General features: G+C 40.5%; 1 protein-coding gene across 1 annotated transcript in view; it reads left to right on the forward strand.

The window, feature by feature from the left end:
• Positions 1-17,756, forward strand: part of LOC136874430 (X-linked retinitis pigmentosa GTPase regulator-interacting protein 1) — a 1,071,624-nt gene that overhangs the window by 96,677 nt on the left and 957,191 nt on the right. Inside the window, exon 6 of the mRNA XM_067148064.2 lies at positions 6,053-6,331. Within this exon, the coding sequence (XP_067004165.2) occupies positions 6,053-6,331 (279 nt within the window). The remainder of the gene's footprint in view (positions 1-6,052; positions 6,332-17,756) is intronic.

The following is a 17,756-nucleotide window of genomic DNA, read 5'->3' on the forward strand; positions in this document are numbered from 1 at the left end:
TTCGAAGCACTCTTCGAGAGAGAGACCCAAGGCACACTCCTGACAGCAGTACACCGATGTCTTCTTTTCACCGTGTTTTGAACACGCGATACAACATCTCTGAGGTTTGGATTTCTCACTCTTGGGTGCTAATTTCCTGATAAAACGTATTTAATGCAACCTTGGAACTGTATTATCTGATGCGCGCCGGCCTTGAATATTTCGTTTCCCGCCCGAGAAGCGTATTTTGTACTACGCAAACAAACCTTCCATCAGCTGAAACTGATAAGATAACTGCTCAATGTTTGACCCTGTGACTTGTCTAAATATTATTGGAGAATCTAGGAATCATAATTCACTGTTGAAAACTTCCCTTTGACCTGTATAATTATCTATAGTCTCCTACACGAAAGTTCCAAGTACTGGTTCCTCCTCATCGTCACTCATCATTTACCACTGCATCGGCCACAGCCACATCATCTATTTCATTATCACTACTGCTAATACTGCCACTACTACTTCCGACTAAACTTTCATTTGAATTATACAATATTTCAAGAACGCTACTCTCAGCAGGAGCTAGCCATTGAGCGCGGTGCGTCACACAAGCTGATGAAGCTGCAGCGGGACCGAAAGCGGCAGGACGAAACTGAATGAGGGGAATAACATTTATGACGACTCAAACCAACTCGATACATATTCCAGATTAAAAGGTCGATACATCGTCTTTCAAACGAGATATATACCATGCACAACTGCTTCTCGTGTCGTATGACAGAAAGCAGCACTAACTGATGCCTACACAGAGCACTCGCGGAGAGTTACGAAAAGACTACAAGCTGAGAAATAAAGACAAATATAATAAATAAACCACACTCTTAATACAAAATTAGAGCAAAGAACATCACACGAAAAGACAAACTTCTCAGATCATCATTTCTTTATTTTATTCTGTGGGAAACAATGGAGCAAACGGACTATTAAAAAGGCAGGGATTGGTGCTCAGACATAATTGACAAATACTTATCCTTGCAAAAGCAACCACACTTTAACGATTTTCAATTCTTATTTAGAACACTGATAAACCCGAAAATGTCTTCTTGGAGACAAAACAATTTGCATATCCATAACACCAAAACTCTTCGCGCTATAGCCGTAAATGTGAAACCATGTATGGGTCTATACCACGTATAGAGGTCGGCGGCTACGGAAGAAAAGGGGGTCTATACCACGTATAGAGGTCGGCGCTGAGGGGTTAAAAAGCATGGAGTGGAATGGAGAGAGAGGAGACTGATCAAGGAATTATATTACAACCAAACAGCAAGAGTGAGAATAAGAGGAGAATTAACAGAAGAGATCAGACTGGGAAAAGGTGTTAAACAGGGTTGCTGCTTATCACCAACTTTGTTTAATATTTACTTTGAGGAAATTATTTGTGAATGCTTGGATGGTAAAAGAGGTGTCAACGTTGGAGGTAAGAGAATTGAATGTATAAGATTTGCTGATGATATGGCAGTAATAGCTGAAAATGTGAAGGACCTCCGCAAAATGCCGAGAGAATTAAACAAAAAGTGTGAAGAGTATGGAATGAGCATGAGGTACGAAAGTATCACACTGGCAACAAACTGAAGTTGGCGTAGTTCAGTAGTTCAGGGCAGTGTTCTAGCGCCACTGCTGTTCTCACTGTACTGAAATGACCTACCAGAACACATAAAAACGTGTAAATACCATTTCTGCGCAGATAACATTCAACTTTATATACATACAAACCCGGAAGACATCTAACTAGACATTAACAAACTAAACGATGACCTGGGAAATATAAAAGACTGGACTGAAAATAATTCTCTTAAAGTCAATCCATTCAAATCGCAAGCAATCATAATAGGATCAAAAAATAATCATACCAAACTGAAAAGTGTTAAAATTCCCCCAATCCTATTCCATGCAACACGAATACAAATAAACAAAACTGTAAAAATCCTGGGCCTCATTTTTGATAAGTACTTAAACTGGACGGAGCACATGACGAAAATATGCCAACAAGTATTCTTTTCTTTGCACTCTCTTAAACGTTTACGGGATCTCCTTCCACTAAATATGAGAAAGTTACTTGTTCAAAGCTTAATTCTACCCATCTTTGATTATGGTGACGTAATATACAACAACCTATACACCACACTTGACGCTAAACTTCAGCGGGCTTATAATTACATGCATCCGTTTTGTATTAAATATGCCCAGGTATTGTCATACTTGTCTTGAACAGCTGTCGTAGTTATATTTGGCGGAGAGAAGAAACCTTCACTCTGTTTCGCTTGTTCACAACATTCTCCGTACACACACACCAAGTTATCTGAGAATGGATCTTAAATACTTGTCATCTCCAAACAGTATACCTAGAAGGTCAGAAACCTCTTCCCTGCTGAGCTTCCCAATTTACCGCACGGCCAGTTACGGCAACTCATTCATACCTGCAACCATACGCTCTTGGAATTCCTTTCCGGCTGTAATTAGAAACATACATAGTAGAAAAGTATTTTTAAGAAATATGTTATAAATGGTACATAGACTTAAAAAAATGAGTATTTAATGTTTTTAAATAGTGACTCTCAGAAATTTACCTTTGCTTTACAACTATTATTTAAGTTTAATTTTATAATTAATTATATGTAATTAGAAATCTTAATACTCTGTAGTTTGTATAATGTAGGACATATAAGATGGTTTGGCATAACAGCAGGCTTCATAGCCTGAGCCACGCCATGTAAAACAAGTCAGTAGATAAATAAATATATAAACAAAAAGAAAACCAAATTCATGATATTTTGAGGTAAAGGTGAAAAAGCGACAATTAAGATAGTGGGAGAATTTATTGAACAGGTGAATAAGTTTAAGTATCTTGGAAGTATTGTGACTGAAGATCTTCACTCTATAACAGACATAAAAGCTCGAATTGCCTTAGCCAAAGAAAGCTTCAACAAGAAGAAAAACCTGCTTTGTGGCCCGCTAGAGAAAGATCTGAGGAAGAGACTTGCAAGGTGGATTTGGCGAAGAATTGAAGGAGTAAAGTGGGAAGATAAAATATCAAATGAGGAAGTTCTGAAGAGAGTGGGAGAAGTGAGGATCGTGCTGGCCGTAATCTAAAATAGGAAAAAAAATTGGATAGGGCATAATCTAAGACACAACACTTTACTACGAGTAGCAGTTGAAGGGATGATAAAAGGAAAATGAGGAAGGGGAAGGAGACGATACCAGTTATTAGACAGCATTAGAAAAAGAAAGGAAGAATTTGCAGAAGTGAAGAAAAGGGCACAAGATCAAGAGATATGGAGGTCACAGCCATGACTGGACCTGCCGGATGGCAGAACAACCTGTGATGATGAAATCCTTGAGGAGATCCGGTGTGGTGTCGTCTTGGGTGCCATGGCGGTACTGAAGCCGCATCCGGACTGCATTAATAGTCATTACCCAGCCAGGACCCATTCCCAGTGTGGTCCACACCTTTTGACGACGGTCCAGAAAATTATTATTATTAGGGTGGGTGATATTAGTTGAATTTAGGTTATTAATATTATTGATGTTTTGGACGCCGCAGCAAGATGCAAGGCCACTACTTGGCGGTAAATTACATCTGCTGCCATTGTCATTGCTGACGATGTGACCAGCACCATTGTCGCTTGCAGGCAAGTGCGCAGGATTTCTGGCGATACGAATTATATACTTCCGTGCATTTTTGACTTTATTATAGAGGTGAACAATTGCATGGTCAAAATCATTCCTGTCGTTTATTTCAAATGTGTTTAGATTTTTATTTATGTGCCAGGAGAATCTACTGTAATCTAACTTCCAAGTTCTTCAAAGGAAAAGATGGCTCTTTAAAACAAACCCAGGAAAGATGAAAATTTTTCAGTTTATGATCATAATCAATTCCCCCAAAGAAAGAAGGCATGTTTCTTTATGCTTAAAGGAGATTCCAAATACCAATGTTCATGTCTGTTACCTTCAGTTTTGAGACATAAGTTACCCCATAAAAAGAATTTGCTTTTTTTCACTTCCTTTCACACTCCCCCCATTAAGTGAAATTTCCAGGGGGAAAAAACTTGTTTCTTTATTAGTAAAGGATCTTCTAAATACCAATTATCACAACTGTCCCGGGTTCGATTCCCGGCCGGGTCGGGGATTTTAACCTTAATTGGTTAACTCCAGTGGCACGGGGGCTGGGTGTATGTGTTGTCTTCATCATCATTTCATCCCCATCATGACGCGCAGGTCGCTTATGGGTGTCAAATAGAAAGACCTGCACCTGGCGAGCCAAACCCGTCCTGGGATATCCCGGCACTAAAAGCCATACGACATTTCAATTCATCACAACTGTAACATCTTCAGTTTTTGAGATATTTGTTCCTTATAAAAGGAATTAAACTCCTTTTCACCCAAGATGATTTTTCCCCCAAAATGCTTTTTTCTTTGTTTTTAAAGGGGATCCAAATACCAATTTACACGTCTGTAACAACTTTAGTTTTTATTAGATGTAAGTATCCTCTTACAATTAACTCAATTTTTCAAATCCTTCACCCCCCTCCCTCACTTCATTGGATTTTCCGAAATCGAAGGAATATAGGTTTCTTTTCTTTTAACGCTGATTCCAAATACCAATTTTCACGTATGCAACATCTTTCGTTTTTGAGATAATAGTATCTTCATACAAATAATTCAAATAATTTTTCAATTCTACCCCCACGTCCCTTTAAGTAGATTTCAGAAAAAGAGATTCCAAATAACTTACCAAATTTCACGTCTGTAACATCTTCAGTTTATGAGATATCGGTATCCTAATAAAAAGAATGCAACCCCATTTTCAGTCATTTTTACCCCCACCCAAGTAGTTTATCCGAAAACAAAAAAATGCATGTTTCTTTATTTTAATAGAGATAAAAAGTACTATTTTTCACTTCTGCAACATGTTCAGTTTTTGAGATATACTGTAGACATGCTCATTATAAAAGTTCACCCCCTTTTTAGTTCTCTTTAAGTGGCGTTTCCAAAAACAAATCACCTATGTTTCTTTACTTTTACAGGAGATTCCAAATACCCATTTTTACGTGTGTAACATTTTACATTTCTGAGATATAAGTATACTCATTAAAGGCATTCAACCCATTTTTCATCCTTTTTCACTCCTCCTAGTAGGATTTTCCAAAAACAAAAGGTATGCGTTTCTTTATTTTTAAAGGAGATTGTAAAAACCAATTTTTACATCTGTAAACTTTTAATGTTTTGAGATATAGATACAATGATTTTAAAAATTCACCCCCTTTTCACCCCCTTAGTGACAGAATATCCAAAAACCTCCCTTAGTGAGCACCTATATTGTAATATAAATGTGTCCTCAAAATTTCATTTCGTTATGTCCAGTAGTTTTGGCTTGGCGATGATGAATCGGTCAGTCAGTCGGGACATGTTCTTTTATATATACAGGAGATGATATACATTTTCAAACAAACACCTAGAGGTGTGTGTTAAGATGGTGATTCAGAGTTTGAGAACTGTTTTTTTAGGATTATGGTGACCATCTCATCTCGTACGGAAGTTTGAATGTGATATTTTTTTAGAAATTCGTAAAGAGAAATGAGCTATATGCACCTCGAGCTCCTATCAGTAGACCTATTACATCAATGCATTTGAGCTTATATCGGTCTATGAAACAATTAACAGTAGGTTCATATATCCTTTTCTCTTCCTTATCCACATCCTCAGCTTTTTGAAGAGCAACCTTGAATCGGACAGAAGGGTCAGTTATTATGCCTTGCCTAGAGGTGTTAGAATATGCAATAATATTATGCTTTCTGTCACAAAGCATTAGTGATCTTAATCTTCTCTGTTAATTAGCACACATTTGCCATATGTTTACTTTGTATCTGTAGAAGGACACACTAAGTTTTGTGCTTCAGTTTAGTTCCTTGAGTTTCTCAATTCTTTTTATATAGTCCTCAGTGAAGGAAAGGCATTCCTGTTTTTACTCATCAGTTTTCATTGTTTTATTAATATTTTCTTAATGGTATTGTTTCAGGTTAGCTGCAAAGCTTCTGAGGCTAGCAAGTGATCGTAAGCAGAGGCTTCCTACTGCAGAGCAACGTCGTGATCTCAATACTGAAGATGTGATAACCGAACAAGAGGTTCGCATTAGAGAATTAGAACAGCTCAATTCCAACTTACAAGATCGTCTGGTGGTGTTAAAACAGCAGTTGGCTTCTCACAGTCGTGTTCATAATGCCGCTCATTGTGGTCCTCGGTCTGTGTCTCGATCTCCTTCACGGCAGAGGGGATCTGGCCTTCTATCTAATTCAGAGTGAGTATTATTTGGGTTTATCTATTTACATCCTGTGTCTCCTTCCTTTCTCCCTCTCCTCAGTATCGCTACTGTTTTGAAAGACAGGAAGGAGGTGAGCACTGTCACCTTCAGACCTTTTTTGTTTTCCCTTCTTTTCTTCTTCTCTTTCCTTTTTTTCCTTTCTCCTTTCATTATTTATCTGCAGAGAGAGGCAATTAAAACTCACAGTTTCTGGTGATGTAGTAATTCTTTCTGAATTAGTAAAAACTTGGAAGATTTGAATGGAATAGATACAGTTTTGAAAACTGAATACAAGATGAAAACGAACTAATCAAAAACAAAGGTGATGAGGTGTGGTAGAGTAAGATCAGATGAAGCACATAATATAAGAGTACAAAATATTAAGGTAGTTAAGGAATTTAGATACCTAGGAAGTTAAAATTACCAATGATGGAAGAAGCAAACAGGACATAAACTGTAAGTTAACATTAGCAAAGGAAGCCTTCATGAAAAGGAAAAATCTACTCACCACAAACTGTCGTTTCTGAAAGTATTTGTTTGGAATGTGACACTAGATTGAAGTGAAACGTGGAGGGTAATTGCTGTAGAAAGGAAGAAAATAGAGGCCTTTGAAATGTGATGTTATAGAATAATGCTCAAAGTAAAATGGCTCAATCGGATCATAAATGAAGAGGTATAGAATCAAGTAGTTGTGAAGGAAAGGTTTTGGTGATATTTGACTCGTAGGAGAGATACCTGTAATTAATCTCATAATGGAACTGTATTGAAGATGATATACTAAAATTATAAAATTCTTTTATTTACAACCACCTATTCAATACATCACAATACACTCATTGAATTATAGTATAATCATGAAGTGTCTTAAATAATGGGACGTTTCATTCGGCATAGCAAACGTCATCAGCCGTTAATGCACAAAGACTAGGTCAGGGCCCTGACCTTAAAAATGATCAAAATAGTATCCTCGTATCAAAAGAGTAACCATGTCATAATAAAAAAGTGATAATCAACGATCAACACAAAATATTAGACTTAGATTGTAACAAAATATGTACAAGTTAAAAACGAGTATTTGTCGTGGAATGCATTAATGATGGCAATCTGTGAAATTAAAAACAATCATGGGGTTGTTAAAGTATGATAATAGACATTGTGGACATTAAAATACACTGACTGACAGAGCAAATGCAACACCAAGAAGGAGTGGTCAGAACTTTATGCCAATTGCAGGGTAGACTGACGTCACTGAGGTATGCTCATGATGTGAAATGCGCCGCTGTGCTGCGCACGTAGCGAACGATAAATGGGACACGGCGTTGGCGAATGGCCCACTTCGTACCGTGATTTCTCAGCCGACAGTCATTGTAGAACGTGTTGTCGTGTGCCACAGGACACGTGTATAGCTAAGAATGCCAGGCCGCCATCAACGGAGGCATTTCCAGCAGACAGACGACTTTACGAGGGATATGGTGATCGGGCTGAGAAGGGCAGGTTGGTCGCTTCGTCAAATCGCAGCCGATACCCATAGGGATGTGTCCACGATGCAGCGCCTGTGGCGAAGATGGTTGGCGCAGGGACATGTGGCACGTGCGAGGGGTCCAGGCGCAGCCCGAGTGACGTCAGCACGCGAGGATCGGCACATCCGCCGCCAAGCGGTGGCAGCCCCGCACGCCACGTCAACCGCCATTCTTCAGCATGTGCAAGACACCCTGGCTGTTCCAATATCGACCAGAACAATTTCCCGTCGATTGGTTGAAGGAGGCCTGCACTCCCGGCGTCCGCTCAGAAGACTACCATTGACTTCACAGCATAGACTTGCACGCCTGGCATGGTGCCGGGCTAGAGCGACTTGGATGAGGGAATGGCAGAACGTCGTGTTCTCCGATGAGTCACGCTTCTGTTCTGTCAGTGATAGTCACCGCAGACGAGTGTGGCGTCGGCGTGGAGAAAGGTCAAATCCAGCAGTAACTGTGGAGCGCCCTACCGCTAGACAATGCGGCATCATGGTTTGGGGCGCTATTGCGTATGATTCCACGTCACCTCTAGTGTGTATTCAAGGCACGTTAAATGCCCACCGCTACGTGCAGCATGTGCTGCAGCCGGTGGCACTCCCGTACCTTCAGGGGCTGCCCAATGCTCTGTTTCAGCAGGATAATGCCCGCCCACACACTGCTCGCATCTCCCAACAGGCTCTACGAGGTGTACAGATGCTTCCGTGGCCAGCGTACTCTCCGGATCTCTCACCAATCGAACACGTGTGGGATCTCATTGGACGCCGTTTGCAAACTCTGCCCCAGCCTCGTACGGACGACCAACTGTGGCAAATGGTTGACAGAGAATGGAGAACCATCCCTCAGGACACCATCTGCACTCTTATTGACTCTGTACCTTGACGTGTTTCTGCGTGCATCGCCGCTCGCGGTGGTCCTACATCCTACTGCGTCGATGCCGTGCGCATTGTGTAACCTGCATATCGGTTTGAAATAAACATCAATTATTCGTCCGTGCCGTCTCTGTTTTTTCCCCAACTTTCATCCCTTTCGAACCACTCCTTCTTGGTGTTGCATTTGCTCTGTCAGTCAGTGTATACATCAATGCGTGAAGCACGGTTAATTATTGTGGGGATGGAGTTCCTTCGAATTACATGAAAACAAGAGTTAAAATAGAGTTTTTGAATTATCGCAAGTCCAAGTTGAACCAGTCAAAAGGCACATAACAACGAACAAACTAAGGTTGATGTATGGCGTGAATTCCAATAGCTGCAAATTCCATAGGAGAGACAGTCTTGATGCCAGAAAGAAAGGACAAGTTAAACTAGTCAATATTCACACACTAGCAATAAAACTAGAATCGTATGTAACACCAAATAATAGACTCATTAAAGAGTAACAACGATCTTGAATATAGGGAGAGTTCTAGCAATCCTTAGGTGAAAGAGAGCAGATTATGGCACAAAATGGAGTTTGAATCCCCTGATACTGGTATGAGATATCCGCTAGCATTGGCTGCATGAGGCAGTATATCTCAAAAACTTAACATTTTACAGACATGACAATGGATATTTTTAATCTTTTAAAAATAAACAAACATGTACTTTTTTGTTTTAGGAAAAATACTAGGGTGGTAAAAAGGACAGAGAATGGGGTTGAATTCTTTTTATCAGGATACTGATATTTCAAAACCTGCTAAATTATGGAGGAGCTAAAAGCGAAAAGAATTGCCAAAGATGGATTCATTTGAAGAAATTGCAGGGACAAAGCAGTTGTAAGATTGAATGGATAATGATGATGATGAACAGCAGAACAAATTTCACCATACATACTTTTCCAGTTGAATTTTCTTACTAGTTTTTTAATTTTTTTACTATTAGGTTCTTCAGTCCATCATAACATTTAAAAAATCCCTGAAAAGGAAAGCATATAATAACAGATTATACCTCATAAAGAAACAACTTAATTAAAATAGAATTATATTCTGTTCTATTAAAATATAATTTATTTTTTTCTTTTTCCAGTATAATCTGTTGTTACATTTGGGGCACCTTGAGATTTGACTTGAAGTTGGAGTGATGTCGCGAAGTTGTTAACGAGAACTATCTAGTGGTACACAACACAATGCTAGAACAGAGCCGCACTAAACCATCCTCATGTACAGAGTAAAATTTGTGTTATGAAAATACAAAATAATACAGTTATCACGAATAATAACGTACCACATGCCACCACATTTTCACCAGTGCAGCCCTTTCCCCATGAATGAATGGTAATAATCTAGGTTTCATCCAGGCACACAATATTATCAAGCTAAGATATGCTGCTGTACGCATATGTGTATTTCAGTTTCATTCTAGCATAATTTTCCTCAAAAATCTGCAAGCCATATCACAATGTCATTGTGATGATGGTATATTCTACTGCTCTGGTAATTAAGATAACAATAAAGATAATAGAAATGAAGTTGGAATCTTTGTAAATTCTGAACTTACGAATTCTATGAGCAACTTTGTACCAATTTCTGATTGAATCCTGGTATAACAACTTTCATGCTCACCATTTTAACATAAACATCTTGCAGATATATGCACCAACAGCAGACAAAATGTATGATGGCGAAGTAGATATTCTATGAACAACTTGGAACTGTTCGTAAAGACCTGAAGAAGGATGAAATTCCTGTCATAATGGACGATTTCAATGCAATAATTGGTCAAGGACATCGCTCCAAGGGAAGTTGTAGATGAAATTGGGCTTGGTAAATCCAATGACCAGGGAGAAAAGCTGTAAGAATTTTGTGTAGAGTATCAAATGGTTCTCATCAGTACTTGGTACAAACTTCCAAAACGTCATTTTTGTACAGTAGATGTCCGTTATAGCGAGAATTCATGACAGCGAATAATTTACTCGCTATAACGGATTGTCGTTATATCCGATTTTTGTATAAAAATCGGAAAACCCTTCATGCACTTTAAAATCGGTATGAAACGGCGATCAGTTTGTTCAAAAATTGCGTTTCCGTAGATGATATCCACACTACAGCTTACTTGTTCGTTACGTAATCCGATACTACGTGAAAGTGTATGTTTAATTTCATTCTGAAAAAAATATAGTACCGTATAACTCTGAATCCAAGATGAACCCCAAACTTTTTCCTTCAAAAAATTTAAATTAGTCTCTAAAAGAAGTTTGTAAAATCATATGAATGCCTTGTTGTACAGTAGGAGTAGTATAATAGACGGGTTCGGCCGCCTCCTCCTCCTCCGGCTCTCGGGAGAGGCCTCCTCCTCAGCCAGTGGCCTCCTCCTCCTCCTCAGCCAGTGGCCTCCCAGTGGCCACCTCCTCCTCCTCCTCAGCCAGTGGCCTCCCAGTGGCCGCCTCCTCCTCAGCCAGTGGCCTCCTCCTCCTCCTCAGCCAGTGGCCTCCCAGTGGCCACCTCCTCCTCCTCCTCAGCCAGTGGCCTCCCAGTGGCCTCCTCTACCTCAGCCAGAGGCCTCTTCCAGTGCTGCCAACTTAACCTAACTAGCGCGAGATAAACAAAGCCACGTGCTTTTTGACAGACAACAACGCACCGCTAACCTCAGTACTGCCATCTTGACGGGCCTAAACCTCAGTAGTGCCAACTTAACCTCACAAGCGCGAGGTAAACAAAGCCACGTGCTTTTTGACAGCCACGTGCTTTTTGACAGATTTGTAAACAAAGCCACGTGCTTTTTGACAGCTGTCATCGACAACAACGCATCGCAAACCTCAGTACTACCATCTTGACGGGCCTAAACCCCAGTAGTGCCAACTTAACCTAACTAGCATGAGGTAAACAAAGCCACGTGTTTTTTGACAGCCACGTGCTTTTTGACAGACAACAACGCATCGCTAACCTCAGTACTGCCATCTTGACGGGCCTAAACCTTAGTGGTACCAACTTAACCTCACTAGCGCGAGGTAAACAAAGCCACGTGCTTTTTGACAGCCACGTGCTTTTGACAGATTTGTAAACAAAGCCACGTGCTTTTTGACAGACAACAACGCATCGCAAACCTCAGTACTGCCATCTTGACGGGTCTAAACCTTAGTGGTACCAACTTAACCTAACTAGCATGAGGTAAACAAAGCCACGTGCTTTTTGACAGCTGTCATCCGCCATCTTTAAACCACAAAGCACTGTGCTGCCCTCTTTATCGCAGTAGCTGCAAAATTCGTCACCTGTCATCCGCAGTGCTGCCATCTTGACGGGTCTAAACCTTAGTGCTACCAACTTAACCTAACTAGCGTGAGGTAAACAAAGCCACGTGTTTTTTGACAGCTGTCATCTGCCATCTTTAATCTATAGAGATCAGTGCTGCCCTCTTTAGCTACTTACCTTTGAAATGTGGTGGCGGATAATTTGAAAAATGCTTTTTGACAGCAGCCATCTTTGTACACCGTGCTGCCCTCTTTAGCTAGATACCTGTGGTGGCAGACAATTTCACGTGACAGCAGCCATCTTTAATCAAGAGAGCACCGTGCTGCCCTCTATGTGGTGGCGGCAATTTGAAAAATTCTACATTCTCTTGTTTGGAAACAAACCCATGCGCTTTTTTTGACAGCTGCCATCCGCCATCTTTGAGCACCGTGCTGCCCTCTTTAGCTACTTACCTTTGAAATGTGGTGGCGGCAAATTCCACGTGCTCTTGGTTGGAAACAAAGCCATGTGCTTTCTTGACAGCTGACATCCGCCATCTTTAATCTATAGAGCACAGTGCTGCCCTCTTTATCGTAGTAGATGTAAATTCGTCACAGCTGTCATCCGCAGTGCTGCCATCTTGACGGGCCTAAACCTTAGTGCTACCAACTTAACCTCACTAGCGTGAGATAAACAAATCCTCATGCTTTTTTGACAGCTGTCATCCACCATCTTTAATCTATAGAGCACAGTGCTGCCCTCTTTAGCTACTTACCTTTGAGGCGGATAATTTGAAAAATGCTTTTTGATAGCAGCCATCTTTGAGCACCATGCTGCCCTCTTTAGCTAGATACCTGTGGTGGCAGGCAATTCCGCGTGACAGCAGCCATCTTTAATCATGAGAGCACCGTGCTGCCCTCTACGTGGTGGCGGCAATTTGAAAAATTCTACATGCTCTTGTTTGGAAACAAACTCACGTGCTTTTTTCTGACAGCTGTCATCCGCCATCTTGCATCACAAACCTCTGTGCTGCGCTCTTTAGCTGGATACCTTTGAAATGTGGTGGCGGCAATTTGAAAAAAATCTATGTGCTCTTGTTTAGTAAACAAAGCCACGTGCTTTTTTTGACAGCTGTCATCCACCATCTTTAATCAATAGAGCACTGTGCTGCTATCATGCGGGTAATTTCATCACCTGTCATCCGCCATCTTTAATCTACAGAGCACCGTGCTGCTCTCTGTAGTAGCGGGCAATTTGAAAAGTTCTGTTAGCTGTCATCCGCCATCTTTAATCAAGAGAGCACCGTGCTGCCATCTATGTGGTGGCGGCAAATTCCACGTGCTCTTGTTTAGTAAACAAACTCACGCGCTTTTTTGTCAGCTGTCATCCGCCATCTTTGAGCACAGTGCTACACTCTTTAGTTGAAATATGGTGGCGGATAATTTAAAAAGAAAAATTCTACAGCAGCCATCTCTCGACGCTAATTGCACAAGATGGTGGCTATACATGACTCCTTAAAGGTGCTTATGCAAGATGGCCGCTATACATAGACTCCCTTGGGTTGCTTGCGCAAGATGGCGGTTATACATGGCTCCTTTTGAAATATGGTGGCGGATAATTTAAAAAGAAAAATTCTACATCAGCTATCTCTCGACGCTAATTGCACAAGATGGTGGCTATACATGACTCCTTAAAGGTGCTTATGCAAGATAACCGCTATACATAGACTCCCTTGGGATGCTTGCGCAAGATGGCGGTTATACATGGCTCCTTATGAGACGCCCTAGAGATGCTTGCGCAAGATGGCGGTTGCTCTTATGAGGTGGCTTAAGGGTCCTTGCACAAGATGACTAGAGACGCCCTAAGGATGCTTGCGCAAGATGGCGGACACAAGATGGCGGCTATACACAACTCCTTATGGGACGCTTTAAGGGTGCTTGCGCAAGATGGCTGCTGCTCTTAGCTTAGAGGCTAACGTGTCGTGCTAGTTCGATTCATTAAATTTGGGGTTTAAATGCAAAATGTTAAATATCTCGAAAGCAGTGCATCGTAGAGCAAAACGGACAAAATTTTTCTGACCAATGATTTAACAGCTGCTGTTATGCATGCGGTGGAGGGCAATTTGAAATTCTATGTGCTTAATCAACAGAGCACCCTGCTGCCCTCTTTAGCTGAAATGTGGTGGTGGATAATTTGAAAAATTCTTTTGACAGCTATCATCCTTAAACAATGGCGACTATACATAGGCTGTTAAGGCCTTATCCTCCTCCTCCTCCTCCTCCTCCTCCTCCTCCTCCTCCTTCTCTACCTCCTCCTCCGCCTCTTATGTCAAGGCATAGCTTTATATCGAACAAGTTTAAACCTGCATCGCGAAGGCAAGCGTGTGCAGCGATAACATTATTGTGCATGTTTAGACTTTCGAAACATAAGAAGAGTAGAATCAAACGCTGTACTAGATACGACATGTGATCAGAACATTGATTGATGCGTTCAGAAAACAAAATAAGTGATCAAGACTAGAATCGAACACTGTACTCAATACATCATGTGTTTAGAATATGTCATGGGATACCCTTGATCAGATTGAAACATAACAAGACTAGAATAGAACACTGTAATCGATGTTGTTAACTTCAACATGTGATCAGAACATTGATTGATGTGTTCAGAACACAAAATAAGTGATCATGACTAGAATTGAACACTGTACTCGATACAACATGTGATCAGGACATTGATCGATGTGTTCAGAACACAAAATAAGTGATCAAGACTAGAATCGAACACTGTACTCAATACAACATGTGTTTAGAACATGTTAGGGGGTACTACAACCTCATCGATCGCTATCAGCAAGAACGCTTGTACTTTGTTAAGTGTAGAAAATTAATCTTTATTGGTAAATGGTTTTATGTTCAGAACAAGGAATGGAACCTAGGGGTTACGTCTTACCTAATAAAATCCCCGAGGTGCGATGAGTTACGTTTTTCGAACTAGTGTTTGGAACACTGAACTTTTCAAGATGGCAAGAGTGAGGTTAGCAATGTTCTGTTGTTGGATTTTAAATTCCGCGCTGTAACATGCATAAGGTGGCAGCCTTGAGGTTTACCGCCGTAAAGATGGCAGCAGTGAGGTTAGCGACATTCTGTTGTTGGATTTTAAATTCCGCGCTATAACATGCATAAGGTGGCAGCCTTGAGGTTTACCGCCGTAAAGATGGCAGCAGTGCGGTTAGCGACGCTCTATTGTCCTTCAATGTGAGGTTAGGGTCCGTCAAGAAGACAGCTGTCAAAGAAGCACGTGGCTTGGTTTACTAAACAAGAGCACGTGGTCGTGACGTCACGGTCACGTAGTATGCTGCTTCAGCATGCAAAGTTCAATGTCTACACCTACGTAGTAAACACTCTGCTATGTTCACAAAATTTTTACTCATAACTTTTTTTATGCTTTAAGTTCGTGCACATAGGTTATGTTAAGATAGCAGCACACTTACAAGCGATGGTCACGTGCTCTAGTAGAAGATGCATGCATTATCAAAAGATGATATGTACACGCTTTTAAACCTTGCTATTCTTACCGCTGCCATGTTCGCAAGATTTTCAAAGATCGCTATTCTTTATGCTTAAAGTTCGTTCGCATAGGTCATGCTAAAGTAGCAGAGCGAACACATGCGAACGTTGTACATTCTAGCGGGATGTGTTTAGTACGAGAGTTGATGCATGCAAAATCGATAGGTGTTGTGTGCACACTTTGAAACTTAACTATTCACCGTGCTTTAAATCCGTGCACATAGGTTATGCTAAGATAGCAGCACACTCTAGCGGGAGAAGTTTTGTACTCTAGTTGAAGCATGTACAATCGATAGGCAATGCGTACACGGTTTTAAAATATTGCTATTCTTCCTGCTGCTGCTATGTTCACAATATTTTTATACATCACTATTCTTTATGCTTTACGTTCATGTGTATAAGTTATACTAAGTTAGCAGCATACTAATAAGGTTGTCGCACACTCTAGTTGAAGAAGTTTAATACGAAAGTCGATGCACGCAAAATCGATAGGTGATGTGTACACGCTTTGAACTTGGGTATTCTTTATGCTTTAACTTCATGCACATAGGTTATGTTAAGATTGCAGCACACACAAGCGATGATCGCACGCTGTTGTGGAAGAAGTTTAGTACAAGAGTTAATGCGTGCAAAATTGACTGGTGTTGTGTACACGCTATTCTTTGTGCTTTAAGTTCACGCACATAGGTAGCAGCACACAATTGCGAACGTTGTACACTCTAGCGGTAGAAGTTTAGTACGATAGTCGATGCATGCAAAATCGATAGGTGATGTGTACATGCTTTGGAGCATAGCTATTCTTTGTGCTTTAACTTTATACACATACGTTAGCAATACACATATGCGATCGTTGTACACTCTGGCGATAAAAAATAGTCGATGCATGCAAAATCAATAGGTGATGTGTACACGCTGTTAAACATCGTTATTTGTTATGCTTTAAGTTCGCGCTTATAGGTTATGCTAAGATAGGAGTACAATCTAGCGGAAGAAGTTCAGGGTGATGTGTACACGCTTTGAAACATGGTTATTCTTTGTACTTTAAGTTCATGCACATAGGTTATGCTAAGGTAGCAGCACAATCTAGAGGAAGAAGTTGATACGTGTATAATCGATATTCAATGCGTACATGCTTTTAAAACATTGCTATTCTTACTGCTGCTGCTGCTATGTTCACAAGATTTTTATACATCAGTATTCTTTATGCTTTAAGTTCATGCGTATAAGTTATACTAAGTTAGCATCATACTTATAAGGTTGTTGCACGCTCTAGTGGAAAAAGTTTTGTAAGAAAGACGATGCATGCAAAATCGATAGGTGATGTGTACACGCTTTGAACTTGGGTATTCTTTATGCTTTAACTTCATGCACATAGGTTATGTTAAGATTGCAGCACACACAAGCGATGATCGCACGCTGTTGTGGAAGAAGTTTAGTACAAGAGTTAATGCGTGCAAAATTGACTGGTGTTGTGTACACGCTATTCTTTGTGCTTTAAGTTCACGCACATAGGTAGCAGCACACAATTGCGAACGTTGTACACTCTAGCGGTAGAAGTTTAGTACGATAGTCGATGCATGCAAAATCGATAGGTGATGTGTACATGCTTTGGAGCATAGCTATTCTTTGTGCTTTAACTTTATACACATACGTTAGCAATACACATATGCGATCGTTGTACACTCTGGCGGTAAAAAAATAGTCGATGCATGCAAAATCAATAGGTGATGTGTACACGCTGTTAAACATCGTTATTTGTTATGCTTTAAGTTCGCGCTTATAGGTTATGCTAAGATAGGAGTACAATCTAGCGGAAGAAGTTCAGGGTGATGTGTACACGCTTTGAAACATGGTTATTCTTTGTACTTTAAGTTCATGCACATAGGTTATGCTAAGGTAGCAGCACAATCTAGAGGAAGAAGTTTAGTACGAGAGTCGATGCTTGCAAAATCGATAAGTAATATGTACACGCTTTGAAACATGGCTATTCTTTGTACTTTAAGTTCATGTGTATAAGTTATACTAAGATAGCAGCACAATCTAGCGCAAGAAGTTTAGTACGATATTTGATGCATGCAAAATCGATAGGTGACGTGTACACGCTTTATAACATGGTTATTCTTCGTACTTTAAGTTCATGCGTATAGGTTAGGCTAAGATAGCAGCACAGTCTAACGTAAGAAGTTTAGTACGAG

Source organism: Anabrus simplex, chromosome 5 (genome assembly GCF_040414725.1).
Source record: "Anabrus simplex isolate iqAnaSimp1 chromosome 5, ASM4041472v1, whole genome shotgun sequence".
NCBI classification, from domain to species: domain Eukaryota; kingdom Metazoa; phylum Arthropoda; class Insecta; order Orthoptera; family Tettigoniidae; genus Anabrus; species Anabrus simplex.